Source organism: Scardinius erythrophthalmus (genome assembly GCF_964197995.2).
Source record: "Scardinius erythrophthalmus genome assembly, chromosome: 11".
Lineage (NCBI taxonomy): Eukaryota > Metazoa > Chordata > Actinopteri > Cypriniformes > Leuciscidae > Scardinius > Scardinius erythrophthalmus.
The window spans coordinates 8,883,998-8,905,684 of record NC_138231.1 but is presented as its reverse complement, the minus strand read 5'-3'; the positions used below and the strand labels follow the sequence as shown (position 1 = coordinate 8,905,684).

The 21,687-nt window shown below is 38.1% G+C and overlaps 1 protein-coding gene across 1 annotated transcript in view; it reads left to right on the top strand.

The window, feature by feature from the left end:
- The window catches only part of man1a1 (mannosidase, alpha, class 1A, member 1), a 111,559-nt gene extending 90,388 nt beyond the window's left edge, over positions 1 to 21,171 (top strand). The window contains exons 8-12 of the mRNA XM_081379569.1: positions 4,753 to 4,868; positions 10,077 to 10,296; positions 11,179 to 11,351; positions 12,634 to 12,749; positions 18,280 to 21,171. Coding sequence (XP_081235695.1) covers positions 4,753 to 4,868; positions 10,077 to 10,296; positions 11,179 to 11,351; positions 12,634 to 12,749; positions 18,280 to 18,406 — 752 coding nt within the window. The 3' untranslated portion in view covers positions 18,407 to 21,171. The remainder of the gene's footprint in view (positions 1 to 4,752; positions 4,869 to 10,076; positions 10,297 to 11,178; positions 11,352 to 12,633; positions 12,750 to 18,279) is intronic.
- The last annotated feature ends 516 nt before the right edge of the window (positions 21,172 to 21,687 follow it).

Here is a 21,687-nt window from a genome sequence, read left to right as displayed (position 1 = left end):
GATGCTGTCTACCTTTACATTTGCGCAAGTAACTGCATAGCTAATGTTACAGCCACATTCTACGTGTAACAAGCTAGGTAACCATAAACCGTAAAGCAACAACTTGTATCATTAGTTGACTTACTTGTCCGAGTTTTGTAACGTTAGCTGAGCCAAAGAGAGTTGGTACTGATCCAGACTTTAGTTTCAGACGTTCAGCAAGCCCGACTCTGTATTGACCCTTCGGTGTTCATTTGTACATCCAATTATTGAGCAATTATTATGCTTCGCTCGCTCAAAAGCCATTATATCTCTCGTGGACAAACTAAAATCGCGCGCGCGCGCGTTCCTACTTCCTAACTCATTTTTTCATGGGCGGAAAATATTCTCTGGGCGGGCAAAGCAGAGAAAGGGGAGGTAACATTCCTCCTTATAACGTCATAAGGAGGAGATTCAAGATCAGCGCGATTGAGCTTCCATTTTCTCAAAGGCAGAGAAAGATAGCAAAAGCTCGATTTACACCGATTAAAATTTCTAGAAACTTGGGGACCATATACAGGCTAGGGGAACTCATATTAATGTTAAAAAACCTCAGAAAGTGAAAATTTCATGTCATGGGACCTTTAAGGCGAGATACTACAGATGAATAGGCTAACATTTTTAACTAGCAGATATCACCATGAAACTTTCCCAGTTGATTAAGATGAGAAAAAAAAAGTTTTCTGTAATTTAATGTTTAAATATGCAAATTAGTCATTATCTAATTAAATATGAACTAATTTGCATATATTAAAAAAAAAAAAAAAAAACGAAATCTGAGTATTGGATAAAGCCAGGTTCAATTTTTTCATTGTGTTCACATATTAGATGGGGAAAAATACAGAGTTTCGCCATGTTTTTTGGAATAAAATGTTATATAAATCAGGCTAGGAATAATATATTTACAAATCCCTCTGTAAATGTCTTCATAATATAACTAGATACAAGACTGGAAAGTTTGGTGTATATAGGTGCTACTGAAGTGGAGATTTCGGACTTGGAGTATGAGAGAAAATTAATTTTGAGAAAACGGGCTTTAAAGATTTTTATCAGCCAATGAGATTGCGCATTTAGAGTTAAATCCCCCCTTTTACTTTCATGATTGGTTGCTGATAAAAAGGAAACGACCACATTTGGATCCGACAGCATTGTACTGGAGAGAGAGAGCTTTCTAACGGTGTGTGTGTGATGACAGGGTGCAGGCAGCGATGGCGGAGCAGGGGGATGATTCAGAACGCCAACTTTTGTTGAATTTGAGAAATCTACAGACGCAAACAGACAAAGTGTAGTAAAATAAAGACCTAAATGTGTATTTCGGACTTTTTTTTCACCACAAGTCTGAAAGAAGACATGTTTTTGAAGACAAATATCCCAAAATCTCCAAATTAACCAGTGAAAAAAAACAAAACAATGTTTTTGCCTGCCGTGTCTCGCCTTAAAGGAGTATTCAAAATTAAAAATAAATAAATAAATAAACAAAAAATACAACCAGACATACAATCATAATTCATTCATCCTCATGTTATGCTGTGAAACACAAAATAAATTTTGTAATTCTGTCGCTTCACATTTTGCTTTCAGTAAGGGTTGTGGCTAAGAACAAAATGTGTGTATATTGTATATGGTCTGTTTCAGGGCTTCTCTGTGTGCTTCAGTGCTGTACAGAGAGACTTCGCACATTCTCAGTGTCTGTTGGGTAATAAGCTCAGCTGGTCTTCAGGTTTTGCTCAGGAAGCACGTCAAGAGCTGACATAAAAACCCCTGTTTCCAGCTGTCAAGCTTTTACCAACAGAATACCTCACATCTCCTTTTCACAACCAACCCCTCTTACCAACAACGCAGGACAGTTTGGAGTTTCTATGAGATCTGTGTGTGAACTAATATTACAACAGTGGGGAAAAACCATCTTATGTGACTAAGAAGTTAAATCAGGTAGCGTAGAGCTGTTCAAAATCGGGCCCGCAGGCAAATCCAGTCTGCCACGAGTATCAGTGACCTCCTGCTAAAATCTTTAAAGACTTTCTTTTGAGAATCCAATACCTGCTTCTGTGCCTGCGCTGCAAGAGAATGAAACAACCTCTCCCATTAAAATAAATGAAGCACTTTGAGAGACACAGCTCTTGTCTACACTCAGACAAATGACTCAAAACAAACAATATTTTTTTATATACATAGAAATTAATGCTTTTAGTCTGCAAGGATGCATTAAATAAAAAATATAGCAAAGACATTTACATTGTTACAAAACCTGTGAATAAATGCTGTTCTTTTGAACTTTTAATACAAAAGTGTTTCTTCAGCAGCAAGAAGAATTCTGAAGTATCATGTGACACTAAAGACTGAAGTAATGATGCTGAAAATTCAGCTTTACCATCACAAAATGCCATACATTATAAAATATATTAAAAGTCATTTTAATTGTAATAATATTTCCAAAGCCTTGGTGAACACAAGAGACTTCTTTCTGAAACATAAAATCTAACTTTTAAATGATCATTCGTTCACTTTTTCTTCAGAAGGTGTACAAATCTAGTTTAATTGAATTTATAATTGAACCTACCAGTTTTGAGTTATAAGCCCAGATCTTTAGCTAATAAGATTCCATTTAAGCATACATTTTTTTTTCATTTATCTGCAGTGCATGCTGTTCTAACAAGCGAAATCCTCGATAAGTCAGGTCTGTGTGCATAAGGAGGAAATGTGTGTGTTTCCAGGTGGGCAGTCCGTTCAGTGCTGTCCAGTCCACTGTGTGTGAGAGATGAGAATCTGTGGGTCGAGGAGCAGCACTGTTGTGTGATTGTCTGATTGATGATCAAGCTCATGAATATTTATACCTCATTAAGCACTTGTTTGTGTGATAGATACGTCAAGAGAAATGGAGCCAAAGCGCAGACAGCCGTAAAAAATACACTGCTGAGCTACTGTTCAGGGTAAATGCACAGGAAGGGAAAAACAAAGCATTTTGCTTTAGTTTAAAGTCTTATTTCAAATGTCTCTGTTTTTTTTTTTTATGGTACTCACTTTGCACTCAGCTGAATTTCTGAATTAGGCTTTTGTTAATCTTCCTCAGGGATATTCAAATTATGCAGCTCATGGGCCAAATGTGCACCAGGGGCCAGTGAATAAAAATGACCCGCTAATAGCCGATACTTATGGTTTTAAAATGTGCAATAACCAACAATTACAGCTACATGTGCTGCATCAGCCAATTTATATCAGAAATGCTGGTCAGACCCTTTTCATTTTCCAAAACAATGTAGATATATTTTAGTTACTATATATTCATTTTATTCAGATGAATTAATAATTCTAAAGATTATACAATTTCATAAATTTATGCTAATGTCTCATCTTCAAATGTCTTAAACCTTCACAAATCAGTCCTTAATATTCAAGAAAATTGGACTACAATTCATCTGTAAAATCAATAATAGCCCTATCTCTTGCTAATTGGATGCATCAGTGGGTTTTGCTTGATTTTTTTGGCTACTAAATGGAATCCACACATTTGAGTATGCTGTAGTCTGTCACTTTGGGCCACTCAATGATGACAGTATTTGCATAGTGATGCATTCTTTCATAATAATTAAAAAGGAGAAATAATTAAGAAACTTTTTGTGAATGAATCTGATTATCAATTACAGTGCTGCAGGTGGTTGCTAGGCTTTTCTAAATGGTTTCTTGGGTGCTCTAAATGGTTGCTAGGGTGTTCTAGGTCAGGGGTCCTCAAATAGCGGACTGTGTTCTGATTCTGGACCCTGGCTTGGTTCCAACTGGACCACGAGACATAATGATCCGATAGCGCCATCAAAACAATGGAGCGGTTCACACCACAAGCCCTCAAGGTTGTTTATGATAATGATCTTTTTGGCGCTATATCCTCTAATATTTATATCTAGAGCAAAACGCTCTTCATTAAAGCCCTTTCCATTCAGTGCAAGTTGCTTCTCTCTCCCGCTAAAGACGCTAAGCGCCACATGAAGAGCCGCAGATAATGTAGTTATTTTAACTACAGTAGCAAAAACACAGTGAGTAGCAAAATAAGTTGATACTTTTGCTAAAAACACTGCAGAAAACCAGAATGCAGCAAATAATTGTTTTTTTTTTTTTTTGATCTGTCATACATGACTATTTTATATATTTTTTCTATCTACATTTAGTGTTATTAATCGGCATGTTAAGAGCATTTCATAATAAACAATGTTATAAATGGGAAGACGACAAAAACTTTGAAATTACTAGGTGACTGTTTTCTGTTCGTTATGAGTGTTTGGATTAGTATGTACTTTGTTTGTTTGTTTTTAGTAGAAAATATGAAAATGGTTCAGACTTTAAGAAGAAAACTATAATTATACAGTATTATAATTATCAAAAAGATGTTTTTTTTTATCACAGTAGAAAAATATGAATTTAATTTCCTTTGTTAGGATTATTTGTCGTTTGTAACCTTTTATTCATTCTGGTATGTTGTTTATGGTATGTATGTTTTTGTCATGGCACTAAGCATCTACTACGATTACTACTACTCTTTTAACATGCATTGTGAATGTGAAGTACTCTAGGTTCACTATCTTGAAATTACTGAATCCCGTACTGTGTGAAAGTTTGTGTGTGTGTGCACATATTCATGTCTAAAAATTGTGTGCAATTCTATTTAATGCAGTCCCACAGCAGACTATAGATGAATGTAGGAAGGGATTTTTCACACTCTGTGCCATTTTGGCTGTGTTGCAGATCACGTCTCAGTTGGAGGCTTGGGGGACAGTTTCTACGAGTACCTGCTGAAGGCCTGGCTCATGTCTGACAAAAGTGACGAGGAGGGAAAGAAGCTCTACTACGATGCCCTGAAGGTAAAGTCTATTTTTTACAGAGAGAAAATGACCAGAGAAATGTTACATTCTGCTGCCGATTTGATCAAATGGCCAGACCGTTGCTGACTAGACATTCATGTTTCTTGGACATAAAAAAAAAAACATGTCTCTTTGAACACGTAAAAGTCTACACCCGAATTGCAGCCCCGAAAAAAAAACTCTTCAAGGCTTTTTATACTAACCCCGTTCAAGGCCACTTTCTAACTATGGGCTGATATTATAGTACAGCTAATTCCCTTATAAGGTAAAACTTTAGACTTCTCCTAGTCCTTTATTAGCATAAGCACATATTCAAAATATATATTTCCTTTTCACACCTATTTTATGCAGCACATACACAAAATCTTTATTTGGTGAGTTTTACTATCGCAGCCCTTTTGACCTTTCTCTAGTTTCTCACATTTTCTATGTCTGAGGCAAACGATCTTCACAGTTCCCTTTAAAAATACATGTGGTCCTAACAACCTAAGCATGTTGCGTCCACAAACACTAGGGGTTGCACGACTACTGATTTCTGCTAGTCGATTTCTTATCAAAACAATACTCGAGTTACTCGACTACTCGTCGTTTATGCTACTGTATATGAAAAGACATGAAATAGCTAGATCTTATCAATAAACATTTATTAATTCATAGCCTAATGCAACAATTACATAAGTAAACTCTCAAAACATTATAATTATGACATTTCATTTTTAAATTTTCATGTAACAGTCTAAAGCCAAATAAATAGCCGTTCTTGCCTTTCATTTCAGACCTCTGCTTCTAGGGGCCGTCACATATCGCGTCTTTTCCGCGCTCAAGGTCGTTATTTCAAATGTAGGCGCGCGGCGAGCGCGCTCATAATGAAAGCAACGGACGTGGTGCGCTAGTTTGTCCAGGCGGGTTTTTCCTTCTCATCTCCAGAAATATATCTAGTAGTAAAGCTAATGTAAGGGCTAGAAATAAATTAATCCTTTGCTGAATGATACTTCTTCGTCGTCATCATGTAGAGCGCAGTTTGGTTGCATAGCCACGGGAGCGCAAGCGCTTGTAGGAGACAGCGGCACGGCCGCGCGCGCTTTCCACACGTTTTTTAGAAGCAATATGTGAACGGCCTCTTGCAGAGTTGGCCAAATTACAATATTTTTGTCATCCTTGATGAAATTCTTCCACACATCTGACGCTTGATGTCTGTTGGTGACGTTCGCCATTTTTAATTCATTTATGGTTAATGGACGCTCGAGTAGTCGATTGTTTCCGACAGCGTCGACTAGTGGTTGAAGTAGTCGATCTATCGACTACTCGACCAGTCTTTGCAAGCCCTAACAAACACCCACACGCATAATACTTCTAACAATGACCCTTAAGTTCACAGGTCAAGCTCAAATTATGCTTTAAGTAATTTGAGCTTGTCCTGCAAATTCAACACATCCTCATTTGAGCAATCTATTTCATTTTCAACCATACAACTATTTACAATGTGTATTATTTTCTTATTTATTAATCGTTCGACTCGTTTGCAAATTTTTATTAACTGCTGTGCACGATGAATCAGTCCATTCCGAGGAAGTTGAGCCTTAGTGGAAGATCTTCTCCAGCGCCTTTCTCTCCTCCCTCTCCGTCTTGCTATAAGATCGTCCATAAAAATCTCAACCTTGTCTGTTACATTAACATCTCCATCTGTTTATTTAGTGCTATTTCTGTATTGTTGAATGTTTCCCCTCAAGTTTCCATGTCCACTTTTTCCAGGAAAGAATCTGCATTGCAAATGTTTGTTTTTTATTGCCCTTAGCTTGAACATCTAGAAATTTGTCCTCTGCAGGTTTTCAGGTGTTGGAATTCCTCTTCAGTGTTCATCTGTGGAAATGTAGTGTGTGTGTGTGTGTAAGCTGCCACCAGCGTTCTGCTGAAGCTGTCCGTGAGAGCTTTGGAAAGCTGGTGCAGACTGATTGTTACAGACCACAAACTCAATCCTCACTTTCATTAGAGAGGACCATCTCAACCTGCCTAAGATAATGTTGTCCCTCTGGCTGTCTGTCTGGGTCTGGGTGCCTCCCTGGAGTGACTCAAACAAACACACACACACTACACTTTGGACTCCAGGCCAGTCATCCAAGAAAAGAAAAGTGCATTATTTCGGTCACCTTCAGAGAGGGCTTATAAAATTGCCATTGTGTCCACCATTTTACCCAGGCATTCATTACCACTATATAAAGCTCTTTATCAGGCCTTTAACTCTCTCTATACTGCCTGATTTCACCTAATTTATCTCACTAACCATGGATAGCGCGCTCAATCATCTCCTTTCATCTACACCTCTCAGCTGTAGCATTCAGTTATTTGCACCATTGGGAAATATAAGCACATTACGGCAATGACTGTTGATGTATCGCAGTAGATTGAGTTCCTGTTGTTCAATCAATGCTAAATGCTAAAGTCTTCATTTTTGTGCCTAACAGTATTGGGGGAGCTACTTTACTACTAGCATTCCAAGCTACGAGCTAGTGTCATTGGAATAGGGTTGTAATCAATGTTATTCAATCCCAATTGCAAATCAGGTTTATTGGCAATATTGACAGACTTTCAGCTGTTTGCAATGAACAAATCAAACAAAAGTCATTGAAATAGCTCAACACAACAAATGCTGAAAAAGTGGTTTCCCCAAATTCAACTGAAAATGCCATTTTTAATGACTTCTGCCGTCTCAAAATTATTCAACCCCCCGAATAAGATTTTTCTCAACACAAATCTGCAAAATGGGTGTTGTCTCCAGCACACCTGATGCAACTAATCAAGGGCTTCATTAGTTGCACCAGGTGTGCTTGAGCTAGAACACATGAAATATCTGAACTGGCTAGGTTTGTTGAGTGTCACATTTGACTGCATGTTAGAAATATGGCTCAAAAGAATGGTCCAAAAATTTGAGAGAAGAAATCGTCGCCCTTCACAAAAAAGGAACAGGATACAAAAAGAAAGCGAAGGTGCTAAATGTCCCTAGAGACACCGTTGGAAGCATAATTCGCAAGTTCAAAGTTAAAGGAACTGTGGTTACACTATCTGGACGGGGCAGAAAAAGGAAGCTATCGATGGCTGCAGCCAGATTTCTGAGAAGGCAGGTTTAGAAAAACCCTTGAGTGACTGCAAAAAGACCTGCACCGTAAGGCATGTACTAAACGCATGTGTTTTCCATGCCAGAACTCCAAGATGTACACCACTACTCAACCAAAAGCACAAGAAAAGTCTCTCAAAATCATATAAATAAGCCACAGAAGTTTTGGGATTCTGTTCTGTGGAGCGATGAAACAAAACTGGAACTTTTCAGCCCTATAGATCAGCAGTATGTCTGGAGGAAGCAGAATGAAGCATATGCTGAAAAGAACACTCTGCCAACAGTTAAGCATGGTGGTGCTTGGTGATGCTCTGGGGCTGCTTTGCATATTCTGCCACTGGAAACCTGCAGCGTGTGGAAGGCAAAATGGATTGATTGAAGTATCAGGAAATCCTAGGAGAAAACGTCATATCGTCAGTGAAGAAGCTGAAGTTTGGGCATCATTGGACCTTCCAACAGGACAATGATCCCAAGCATACTTCAAATTCCACCAAGGCTTGGTTGCAGAAGAAGTCCTGGAAGATTCTACAGTGGCCATCACAGTCACCTGACTTGAACCCCATAGAAAATCTCTGGTGGGTTTTGAAGAAGGCGGTTGCAGCCCGCAAACCCAAGAATATTACTGAACTGGAGGTCATTGCTCATGAGGAATGGACTAAGATTCCTCAGAAACGCTGCCAGAATCTAGTGTCTGGTTGTACATCTTGTTTGCAGCAGGTCATAACAGCAAAAGAGTGTTCTACTAAGTACTAAAGATGCTTGCCATGACGGGGTTGAATAATTTTGAGACCACAGAAGTGATTAAAAGTTGCATTTTCAGTTGAATTTTGGGAAACCACTTGGAACATTTGTTTTGTTGAGCCATTTCAATTACTTTTGTTTGATTTGTTCATTGTAAACAGCTGAAAGTCTGCACATTTTGCAAATAAGCCTGATTTGCAAAGTGGGTTGCATAATTTCGATTACAACTGTACTACATTCTGCTCACTTGTGGCATTCAGGCAACTGATTTCATACACAATCTTTCTACATTTAAAGTTACGATGATTCTGAAAAGTGCTGGACCCCTGTCTACCAATCCTCATGTGAAAGAAGATTCATTTTATAAATATTATTATTAAAAAAAAAATATGGTTCAGATTTGACAAGCACATCTCACAGTACAGAATGTGATTTATTTCTCCATATGCTGTGGCAGGAGAGTAGTTACTGTGGTCTACTGCGGTTTCATGTATCAATCTTTTTCTTTTGGATAATGAAATATTTATATTTGATTTGTTTTTATATTTGATTTATTTAATGAATATGTCATGTCCATCTGTCCATGCATTTAATTAGCACAACAGTAATACACAGGATAATAAACTGCCATTTATTATCGCAGTATATGTCCTTTAGGGTGATGCAAGATGCAAAATCGAACACTTGAATCCAGCATTCTCATGCTATAGAAAAATTCATAGCAATTATTTGATAAATCCATCATCTTACTTTTTAGACAAAAACAAACAAACAAAAAAAAACCTTGTTGACAAAAATGCTATCATTACATGAACAGCTACAATACATTATTCAACATACTAAAAAAAATGTAAGCTTGTATTGTTACTACTTTCAGTTTCTCCACAACACTGATGCCATATTTATGATGAAATAAGATTACAAAGGGTGTGATGTAAGAAAAAAAGGGGGCAGATGCTTTACTTATTTCCTTGCGTGCCTTTGGTACCATGGTGATGAAGTCTCCAGTTTTCCATTCAAATGCACCGGAGCCCTTTTCCAGACAGATAAGAATCTCATTTCCCATGTGTGTGATGTTTCTGTAAATACAGATCGCTGACACACAGCTGTGACCCTGATTTCTGCTATGATCTTCCTTACTCTGGGCCTTGAACTGTTCTCAGGACGCTTTTGAGAGAAATCACACCGAAGCCTTGAATGTCCTTGTTTGCGTTTGTTTAGTTTGTTTGCCTAATTGCCAAAAGAGGACAAAGTTCATTTTAACCCACACAGTATAAATAACCACGGAGTGAAGAAATTGGCATTGAAAACAACTTAAAGTGACCTCTACTCTTCATTTTCTGTTCTGTATGCAGGCGATTGAAAAGAATTTGATCCGGAAGTCAAGCGGAGGGTTGACGTATATCGCAGAATGGAAAGGTGGACTCCTGGAGCATAAGATGGGTCACCTGACCTGCTTCGCCGGTGGTATGATTGCTTTAGGAGCAGACGGAGCCCCCGATGATAAGACGGGTCACCAGATGGAGCTCGCGGCTGAGATCGCCCGCACGTGTCATGAGTCTTACGCCCGAACAAGTGAGTGACAGAACTGCTTTGAAAATGCATTTCCAGCAAAAAAAAAACAGAAGATGCTTGATTATACAGACATTTTCTAGCTATAGTTACAATAGTGCAGTGCAAGTGCAGACACCCTGAAATAAGAAATAATGTTTTGTGTAAAGAAAATGAAGCTTATTTTCTACCATTTTTATTTTCCATTTTTCTTGCCTACCAACTATATAATTCTAATTCTCATTGTTGTATTGTGAATAAATTATTGTTGTAGTAAAGTATTTTATATTATTATTATTATTATTATTATTATTATTATTATTATTATTATTATTTTTATATTTTTATTCAAATTACTGTATAACAGTAAATCGAAAGTACTCAAAGGTGAAATGGTAATTACGGTATTGAGATTTATTTATTTACTTATTTAAGCTACGGTAATGAGTTTTTGTGGAACATTGTGACATGAAAACAAAGCAATGTACTTAAGTAAATATTTAAATATGTTTATGCATAGGTTTGTCTAACATTCATTATATACAGATTATGTGATGTATTTTTCCACATCTGTGCAGTGGCAAGAGATTTGTTACTTGTCAAGTATTTTCTTTTGCTGACTCTGCTCAGTGCCAGTTAACCCTGAACACACACACACACACACACACACTCAAATCCCTCTGGCACTCGTTAAACACGCACACATACAGAGTCATAGTCATCACCGACGTGTTCATAATGCGTAGGTATTTTTATCTGACGCAGATTAACAAAGGTTCAGATTATACCACAGCCCCTAATCCACATTCTGATAGTGTTTCTCTTCATCTCAGGAACAGTGTAATCCCATAATCCCTTGTCTCCATGGACGTTTGAGCGATGAATTTGTCGGCATGCATGTTTCAGGTATGAAGCTGGGTCCCGAGGCGTTCCGTTTCGACGGCGGCGTGGAGGCCATCGCCACACGGCAAAATGAGAAGTACTTCATCCTGAGGCCGGAGGTCATCGAAACGTACATGTACATGTGGAGGTTCACCCACGACCCCAAGTACAGACAGTGGGGCTGGGAGGCGGTACAGGTGAGAACTCTGTCATGTGGATTTGACACATCACTTATTATGTAATGTCACCAGTACATGACTGGTTAAACTGGGATGTAGGCCAGACTGTGAGTCACAGTGAGGCTTTATCCCTGCCCTCAGACGCTCCCTGCACTTCAGCATAGCAGGATTAGAGACAATGGAGACCGCCAGGATCTCACAGCCTTGTAATTGTATCATAATGACTTCAGATTGCCACTGTGATTTGTCTGTCCCTTTAGGCAATACATCACATCTCTTCCTCCCTCGCTCTCCCTCTGCCATCTATTCCCCTCTCAGTAAAAATGTGCTGGCTCAACTCTTATGGAATGAAAGGCTTTATTCTTTCTTTCCTTCAAAAACCGCTTTGTAAATTCTTCATTATCTTAAAACGTTCTTTTACACAATCTTTACACTGCCACAACGCCAATAATTTGATTGTTATTATGGCACTTTTCACAAATAGGGCACAATTTGCTTTCCCATTACAGAGACACATCTTATTACTGTTTGATAAACTGTTAAATGAGGTTTCTAGCATGAAAAATTGATCATTTTAAACAAATCAGATATCTTTTTTTCTATTTAACTTTGATGTTTATTGATTAAAAAATAGAATTCAATGGTTTTAAACTGTATTTACATATGTTCCAAATTGGGTAAAAATAAAAAAAGGTTTAAAATATAACTAAACACATGCACATGTTTTATGGGGACTTACCATAGACGTGATGATTTTGTAAGTCTTTACTGTCACATTTGATCAATTGAATGCATCTTTGCTGAATAAAATTTCTTTTAAAACTTGGTATTCAAACAAACGCCTAAATCCTAAGTTGTAGAGTTAGTTGTATAGTAAGTATACACAGTTGTATAGTTTTTCTCGGTTGTAAATCATGAGGCTTCTTGACATAAAATATGCTTCACTATTACTTTTCTGAGTGATTGGACCTACTATTTATGCCTGATTGTCAATAAAACAGGCTGAATCTCCCATAGACTTACACTGAAGGAGCAGCCCTACTGTAGACATATATCTAGAGACCAGAATATTATAAAGCGGGGGTCTACAGGCAGATGAGTTTGATCAGGGTCGGAGCTAAACTGCAGAAAACTGGCCAGAATTGCCCAGCCCTGTCATATAGACTTTGGAGTGGGGGTCTTTTGAATGGAGCCAGTAAACACCTTTGCATCAGTGTACTGTCTCTGAAAATCAAAGGTACAAGCAGTTGCTAGGAATTGCATTGATACAGACAGGTGCATTTATATCTCTGTATCTCAGGCTCTGGAGAAGTACTGCAGGTTGGAAGGGGGTTACAGCGGAGTAAGAGACGTCTACGCCAGCACTCCTAACCATGATGACGTGCAGCAGAGCTTCTACCTGGCTGAAACACTCAAGTGAGTACAGCGCACACACAGGTGGCTGTGTTGCAGGGTTGAGAAAACTGCTTGCTTAAAGGGGTGGTATAATGCCCTTTTCACAAGATGTAAAATAAGTCTCTGATGTACCCAGAGTGTGTATGTGAAGTTTTAGCTCAAAATACCCCACACATATTTTTATAAAGTATGCTAAAGTTCTCACTTTTTGAGGTTGAGCAAAAACTTTATGTATATGTGTGTGTGTGTGTCTATATATATATATATATATATATATATATATATATATATATATATATATATATATATATATATATATATATATATATATAGTGAGGAAAATAAGTATTTGAACACCCTGCTATTTTGCAAGTTCTCCCACTTAGAAATCATGGAGGGGTCTGAAATTGTCATTGTAGGTGCATGTCCACTGTGAGAGACATAATCTAAAAAAAAATATCCAGAAATCACAATGTATGTTTTTTTTTTTAACTATTTATTTGTATGATACAGCTGCAAATAAGTATTTGAACACCTGAGAAAATCAATGTTAATATTTGGTACAGTAGCCTTTGTTTGCAATTACAGAGGTCAAACGTTTCCTGTAGTTTTTCACCAGGTTTGCACACACTGCAGGAGGGATTTTGGCCCACTCCTCCACACAGATCTTCTCTAGATCAGTCAGGTTTCTGGGCTGTCGCTGAGAAACACGGAGTTTGAGCTCCCTCCAAAGATTCTCTATTGGGTTTGGGTCTGGAGACTGGCTAGTCCACGCCAGAACCTTGATATGCTTCTTACAGAGCCACTCCTTGGTTATCCTGGCTGTGTGCTTCGGGTCATTGTCATGTTGGAAGACCCAGCCTCTACCCATCTTCAATGCTCTAACTGAGGGAAGGAGGTTGTTCCCCAAAATCTCGCAATACATGGCCCCGGTCATCCTCTCCTTAATACAGTGCAGTCGCCCTGTCCCATGTGCAGAAAAACACCCCCAAAGCATGATGCTACCACCCCCAAAGTTCTATTTTGGTCTCATCTGACCACATGACTTTCTCCCATGACTCCTCTGGATCATCCAAATGGTCATTGGCAAACTTAAGACGGGCCTTGACATGTGCTGGTTTAAGCAGGGGAACCTTCCGTGCCATGCATGATTTCAAACCATGATGTCTTAGTGTATTACCAACAGTAACCTTGAAAACGGTGGTCCCAGCTCTTTTCAGGTCATTGACCAGCTCCTCCCGTGTAGTTCTGGGCTGATTTCTCACCTTTCTTAGGATCATTGAGACCCCACGAGGTGAGATCTTGCATGGAGCCCCAGTCCGAGGGAGATTGACAGTCATGTTTAGCTTCTTCCATTTTCTAATGATTGCTCCAACAGTGGACCTTTTTTCACCAAGCTGCTTGGCAATTTCCCCATAGCCCTTTCCAGCCTTGTGGAGGTGTACAATTTTGTCTCTAGTGTCTTTGGACAGCTCTTTGGTCTTGGCCATGTTAGTAGTTGGATTCTTACTGATTGTATGGGGTGGACAGGTGTCTTTATGCAGCTAACGACCTCAAACAGGTGCATCTAATTTAGGATAATAAATGTTGAGTGGACATTTTAAAGGCAGACTAACAGGTCTTTGAGGGTCAGAATTCTAGCTGATAGACAGGTGTTCAAATACTTTTTTGCAGCTGTATCATACAAATAAATAGGTAAAAAATCATATATTGTGATTTCTGGATTTTTTTTTTTTTTAGATTACGTCTCTCACAGTGTACATGCACCTACGATGACAATTTCAGACCCCTCCATGATTTCCAAGTGGGAGAACTTGCAAAATAGCAGGGTGTTCAAATACTTATATATATTTAGACAGACAGACAGACAGACAGACATGGACATTTATAGACAGAGAGACATAAACAGTGAACAGACACATAGACATGGAAGACGACACACAGCATAGACAGATAGCATGTCGACATAATTTTGGCACAAATGGACCCCATACTACATACATGTATGTGTGTGTATAATGTAAATATGTATTATTGTAATTATTATTGCAATGGTAAGATGTGTTGTACTGTGTTGAATGAATTCTGATTCACATACTATACATTTATTACTGTGATTTGTTACTATAATCCAGTAAAATAAATTGTATTATATTAATAAGAATCTAATGAAAATCATCAGTCAAAATAATGAGGGGGAAACAAAGAACTAATGAGAATTTGGAGAACAGTGCTTAATTGTCATAAAAATAATGTTAGTGCAAAACAAACATCTTAATAGAATTGATTTTCTCTATGAAAAAGGTTGTATTTGTCTTTTGATTTTTGGTGGGAATATATATTAAGTTTGTAAACAAGTATACTAGAGCACTGAGGTTGAGTCCTTGAAATCAGATCAGCCAGCCAATTAGTTTTAGATTTTTCAGAAACCTCTTGCCACTTTGTTGTGCTGTAAATATCAAATGTTCTGCGAATTATTCATAGGACATGTTGTAAGAGTCTGAGACTAACTTGTGTTTCTGCAATGATTGACTAAAGGAAAGATGCTCACTCAGAATGTAGTCAATGGAGCCATTTCTCTGTCAGAGCTAGAATAGTCACTGTCAAGGTGAAGTGACTGAGACACGAGACTGTGACAGTTGGAACTCATTCACAGGGTTCCTTATCGCACAACATTCATCATTAAAGACATTGATAAATGAAAGGAATGAATAAAGAACAAGTATTTTACTCCGTCAGGGCCCAGAATGAAGAGCTGAGGGGTTAGAGAGGTCACAATGCACTTCTGTATCCATTTTTTTGGGTATTTTTTCCCAGTTCTCGTCCAGTTTGATTGCGGTTTAAGAGGAAATCACTGTTCGAGTCTCACCCTGCCACGGAAGACAGCGGCTCTCCATTTCTCCTGTCTTTAATACTCTGGAGGAGTGCTTGCCCTTTGGCCAGGAGGAGCACAATGCACACAACTGAACACAGAAAAGACTTAGCAGTTCTTTGAGAGAGAGTGAGCGCATCCAGAAACCCCTGCTTTCAGCTTTTCCTTCGCTCTTATTCTGGTTGTTTCTCGTTCTGTTGCTTTTGGCTGTGTTTGCCTCTTTTGCACAGTAAGTGCGTATTAAGTAATGAATCTTCTTCAGAACCAGACTGTCTGGCGGGCTGAGGGATCAGAGTTTCCTGTTCATAGAAATGCTCTCAATGTGTTTGTGGGCATGACTGTGCTCTTTAACATGCTCACTTCAGCCCACTTCATCTGTTCCGCTTCACATGCTGAACCACTAAAGGGAGAGTTCACGCAAAAAAAATGAAAAATCGTTCATTCTCTCATCCTCATGTCATTCCAAATTCCCAATCACACCAAGAACGATTTAGCGATAACTATATTGGTGTCCACATTAACGCACAATTCAGTTTCAGTAAACATTCAGTATACTATAGGCACATGCTGCAGTTTGCCGTTTTAAATGCTCACATCCATTAAAGCAGGATGGATTCTAAATGGCTATCAATGTTTTTATCATTTATCAGCTGGAAAGAAAATTGCTTTAAAAAGTTATTTCAACAATTACATTCCTACCATCGTTATCGTTATAATTGTTTTGTGGATTTCCCTGTTCTCATAAAATAAGAATGATTATTAAAACTTTAGTTATTGTTATACTGTAGTTATCATCCTTGGTGTGAACTGGCCTTTACTTTCTTCTATGTAAAAAAGATAACTGAAAGTCAATGGGTTCCAAAACAAATTACCGAACCTCCATTTTGCTTCATGATTTGGTTTGCCCAGGGTTTTATTTTTTTATTTTATTTTATTTTTTTGCTGCTTTTGGGGGTGCAGTTAGATTCAGTATTTTGAGGCTTTAACTTAAAAGCACTATAGTAAAACCAGGAGACGCCTGCACTCAACTATAGGCGGCATGAAACGGAAGTTGTAATTCTGTCTTTTCTTCCTTATTGAGATTAACGGCTTCTCAAACAAGGCGAATGGCGAGACTTGAATTTGTCCATCAGGAATTGATTGGATGGTTGTGGTTTGCTATTGCTGTGATGTCATGTGAGTGACAGGTTGTCCCGCCCTCACGCCAGTAAATACTTCAGAGAAGAGATGTCACTGCAAGAGGGGAAGTTATTTTGATTAAAGATTATGAGGGCACATTAAAAATAAATTTTAAAAATAATGATGTGCACAGATGAAACACAGTATAACAAATACTTCCATTTTGAAGTATTTACAACTTAAAAGAGCATATCAGCTTGAAAGCTGTTGGGTCCATTTCACTTGCAGATGCAGTATGATACTGTTGTCACCTCTGTCATCAAATAAATCCTCTTAGTTTCGTTTATAACTGGCCTTAACCTTCCAATTTTTTTCTAGCCAGTGGCAGGGCATTGAAACTGAAGGTCTGAAGATCATGCTGGCTGCAAAAGGAGGTCAGGTGCAGTTTAAGCTGCCAGGAGTGGTTCATCCAGTGGACACGCGTGATTTAGCTTTAACTCTGGAGGCCTGAGGTCAACAGCTTATATTTTCAGAGGGGCAGTGGAGAAGAGAGCCTTTCATCGGCGAATCTCCTGCCAATGCATGTTCAGAGAGGGAACCGAGAGGGAGGAAGGGTTAGAAACCGTATTATCAGGGTCACAACTTCATCAGGAAACAGGCGTCAGCATCGCAGTCTCCAGCTAAAGTTTATAGGCTGTAGTTTAACCAGTGTCCTCCGGCCTTCCAAATAAACCTGTGTTTTTGTTTTCTTGGCTGCAGGTTTTGAATTATGACTTTCATTCGTGAAACAATGTCCTTTAGCTATGACTCTCAGCCAAAGGAAGTAAAAATGTTCAGGCTTTTTGTAGTTTGTAATCTCCATCCCTTATTACAGTGCTGTTGTCTTGGCCGTGTTTTACTTTATTTCATCAGCACTTAGTTGGGAGATGTTCATGGTTTGTGTACGAAGTGAACATTCAGATTTAAAGAGGTACATTTATTAATGGAGATAATTAGTGATGTTTTCGTTTTTACTATTATGCATAAGTATTAAATGTATGCCCCCCCCCCCCCCTTGTGCTATAGACATGAATGATTTCTCAAATCAAGCAGTTTGTTGATCAGAAGGTGTGCTATTACTTTTTTGCATGGTCAGAAATAAAGTATTTATAGCATGACATTAGAGCTGTAAAATGTCCATCTTGTCGCAAATTTTACATAATAATACTGAAAAAAGAAAAACAAAACTTTCTCTTTCTCAGTGAATAGAGAAATACATGTGTATGTATACAGAGAGAGAGGGAGCCGAGATATATTATTGCATATTATTATTTATATACAGTAATGCATTTCTATATTTGTTGGAAATATTTTTTATTATAAAATCTCTACCAAGCTCTACTAAGAGTCTAGTGATGATTATTTCCCTCTCATAACCTTGATGTTTATGTTTCTGATTCATGTACATAATATTTTTTTCCAAATACCACAAATCTCTCACTGGCAATCTTACTGTGAATTACTATATCAACTATATACAACAAAAAGTTCCCTTTAAAAGATTCTCTTTCTTTTTTACAGGTATTTGTATCTGCTGTTCTCAGACGATGACCATTTGCCCTTCGATCAGTGGGTGTTCAACACGGAGGCTCATCCTCTTCCCGTCATTAAGAAACCGAGCCCAGAGTTAGCCAACCATCTCAAGTAATCTTCATTCCAGCCCAAAGCACCAATGAAACGTAACTTCCTGGACCTTCTTTAACAGTGGACAAGAGCTATGGGTGTAAAACCCCTATGGCTGGAGAGTTCCTTGTGTTCTGCTGGAGTTTCATGTGTTCTCATGTGTTTCATTCTCTCTATCTCTATCTCTTTCTCTCTATCTCTATCTCTATCTCTATCTCTATCTCTATCTCTCTCTCTCTCTCTCTCTCTCTCTCTCTCTCTCTCTCTCTCTCTCTCTCTCTCTCTCTCTCTCTCTCTCTCTCTCTCTCTCTCTCTCTCTCTCTCTCTCTCTCTCTCTCTCTCTCTCTCTCTCTCTCTCTCTCTCTCTCTCTCTCTCTCTCTCTCTCTCTCTCTCTCTCTATCTATCTCTATCTCTATCTCTTTCTCTCTATCTGTCCCTGACACTCTGGACATGTCTCTGAGCCTCAGAGACCAAGAAGGACCATATTTCCTCTGTGAGGAGACCAGACCATGTTCCATTGTAATTTGCCCTTTCAATCACTTTATAAAGCCATAGGTAACTCAAACTGCATCGACATCCTTTTCTTTTCTTTTTTGTCTTTTTGGCATCATGTGTGTTTACAGAAGCGAAGATATGAAATTTCCACCAAACTTCGCCATCTCTTGCTGTCCGTTTCTTTCGGGTGATGTTTGGTTCGGTATTTTGAGGCTTTATTCTACAGCAAGGTAGTGAAAGCAAGTCAACTAGTGCCTTTTAGTCTTACTGATCAATTTAGTCACGTTTTAATAGCAGCGCTCTATTTATTTTCGCTCTGACCAAGAGCTTCATCCTGCTTGGCTTCAGCCCTCTTAAGCTTGTGATGGACAGTCGTTTTTTCATTCATTCCCCTACATTCGTGAGCTTACTTTGTTGCATAAAATGTGTTCAAAATGTGTTTTAATTGTTTACTTAATCAATGGAGGCAGAGACTTTTTATCCTAGACATGTAAAATAGAGTACTTTGTGTTAATTTATTACTCAAGACTTTTTTCATTGTGAAGGGCAGAAAATGCCTCTAATGGGACATGGTGATGGAAAAATATTTCAATGCCTTTGCATTCCCTCGCAAAATGATTGCATTCCTCGAAGAAACTTCGCGTTTGCTCGCAAAATATTTGTATTCTCTTTATTACGTTTCCCCGAGAAACTTTGCCGTTGCCCGCAAAAGCATTTAAATATAGTTTTTCCTCCCACCTCCCATCCCATAATGAAAGTTTTGCAAATGAACAGAGTTTCTTGGGGGAACGAAAGGTTTTGTAAGCAAACGCACAAGCAAAAGTTTTAAAGCGAATGCAAAAGTTTTGCAAGAGAACTGAAGAATTGAAATTTCATCACATCTCTTTTTTTTTTTTGTTACCATCACCATGTCCCTTTAGGGGATCTGTAGTAAACAGTGATGAAGCTGCTCAAATCCATTGGGAAAGTGTTTTATTAGGACAAGGGCAGCGTCAGTCAAAAAGGGGAGTGAATGTTTGTATGAATGTACCACCAAATGTGAATTGAACATACTTTGGCCTAGTTGTTGTGATTTTATCATTTTATCTGTTAGTGTCTTTTGATTTAACATGAAAGCACAAAGTTGTGAATCAGTATGTTCGGGTTCTCCACGTAGAAAAGAATAGGAATATTACTGTAGGACAATGTGACAGCACAAGTGAAGATTTTCGATGGAAAATGATGCAAACCAATGAATGCAAAGCAGTCCACGGCACTGGATACAACACATACACAGGAAACTAATAAGAAATATATCTGACACATTGGCGTGCATATACATCACTACATCTATTACACTTTACATAGCCACATTCCAATTCTAGGAGGAACGGTCCAATTCCTATCTTATTAATGTTTTTTGGAAATTGACACCTCAAACTTGAGGTTTGAACAGCAGGATGTGCTCGACAGATTTGTTCCTAGTGTCTACATTTAGGCAGTGTTTCCAAAACCACTCTGCTTAACTAGTATGGTGTGGTGCTTTAACCAATCTATTACACTGGTGGAAAACCTTTCTACATGGAAACAAAAATACCTCACAGAGGTTCCTCTCTTGAGGCCAGCGACTGCAACACTTGACATGGTATTTCTCCGCTGAATGTGTGCTAGCGAGTAATATACGAAAGTAACGTCATCTCGAGGGAGGCCCGTCATAAAACACTGTGACACTGTAGATAAGACATCGCGTTCACTGTATTCATGATACTGCGAATCTAAACGATGTTTAGCACTGCCGCGGCTTAGCGCGGACTAGCGCTTCGTGCTGTCTCTTTAGTGAAAGTGATTCCTCAAGCTGTGACTGAGAATCCGCAGAGAATCTTAGGTGACAGTCTGGAACAGGAATAGGAGATGTGCTTTTCAGATTAAAATTTGTCGTTTAAATATTGTGTTGATGATCTTGCATAGAAAATGCCTTTTTTCGTTTGTGATTCTTGTCGTTTGTTATTTCTTCATGAGACAACCTCAGAAATGTAACTGTACTATATTGCTGATAATCATTCCATTGCACATAATCTGATTTGATTTTTTTTGTTTTGGTTTTCTTTAATATATATGCAATTAATTTTGTGGGAAATTGTTTGGTTTGATTTCTTTTTCATTAATTTGTTTTTTAATTGTACATATTTCATTCTGGCAAACTGCATTTATATAAATCTTATGATCTTATCATGTAATAAATTATATTAAAGCAAAAGTTTTTGATAAACTATATTTGTTACACTTCAATTGTGAATAAAACAATCTTTTAATATAATATTGAGTTGTTCTTTTTAATGGGGATTTCTTGATTTAAAAAAACAACAACAAAAAAACTCTTTATTCAAATTATACATTTTACAGAACATTCATGCTTGCGGGCGGATCTGACTCATACAAGGCTGACACTGCAAGAGAAACAACAACTCATTTTATTTTTCATTTTTAATTGCCGACCATAAAGATGCGTCCAACAGGTCAGATGGTTGGCATTCTCAAACTGTTGAATTAAAATGAATCATCTCTGTATTCCATCCATAAATTGTCTGTCTGTTTCTTTATCATCTATCTGTATATCTGTCTGTCTGTCTATCTATATCTATCTGTATTTCTGGCTGTCTATCTATATCTATCTGTATATCTGTCTGTCTGTCTGTCTGTCTGTCTGTATATCTGTCTATCCTTCTGTCTGTCCGTCCGTCTAACTGTCTATCTATATCGGTGTATCTATCGATCATCTATCTGTCTATCGGTCCATCCATCATCTGTCTGTCTATCTATCTGTCTCTCCG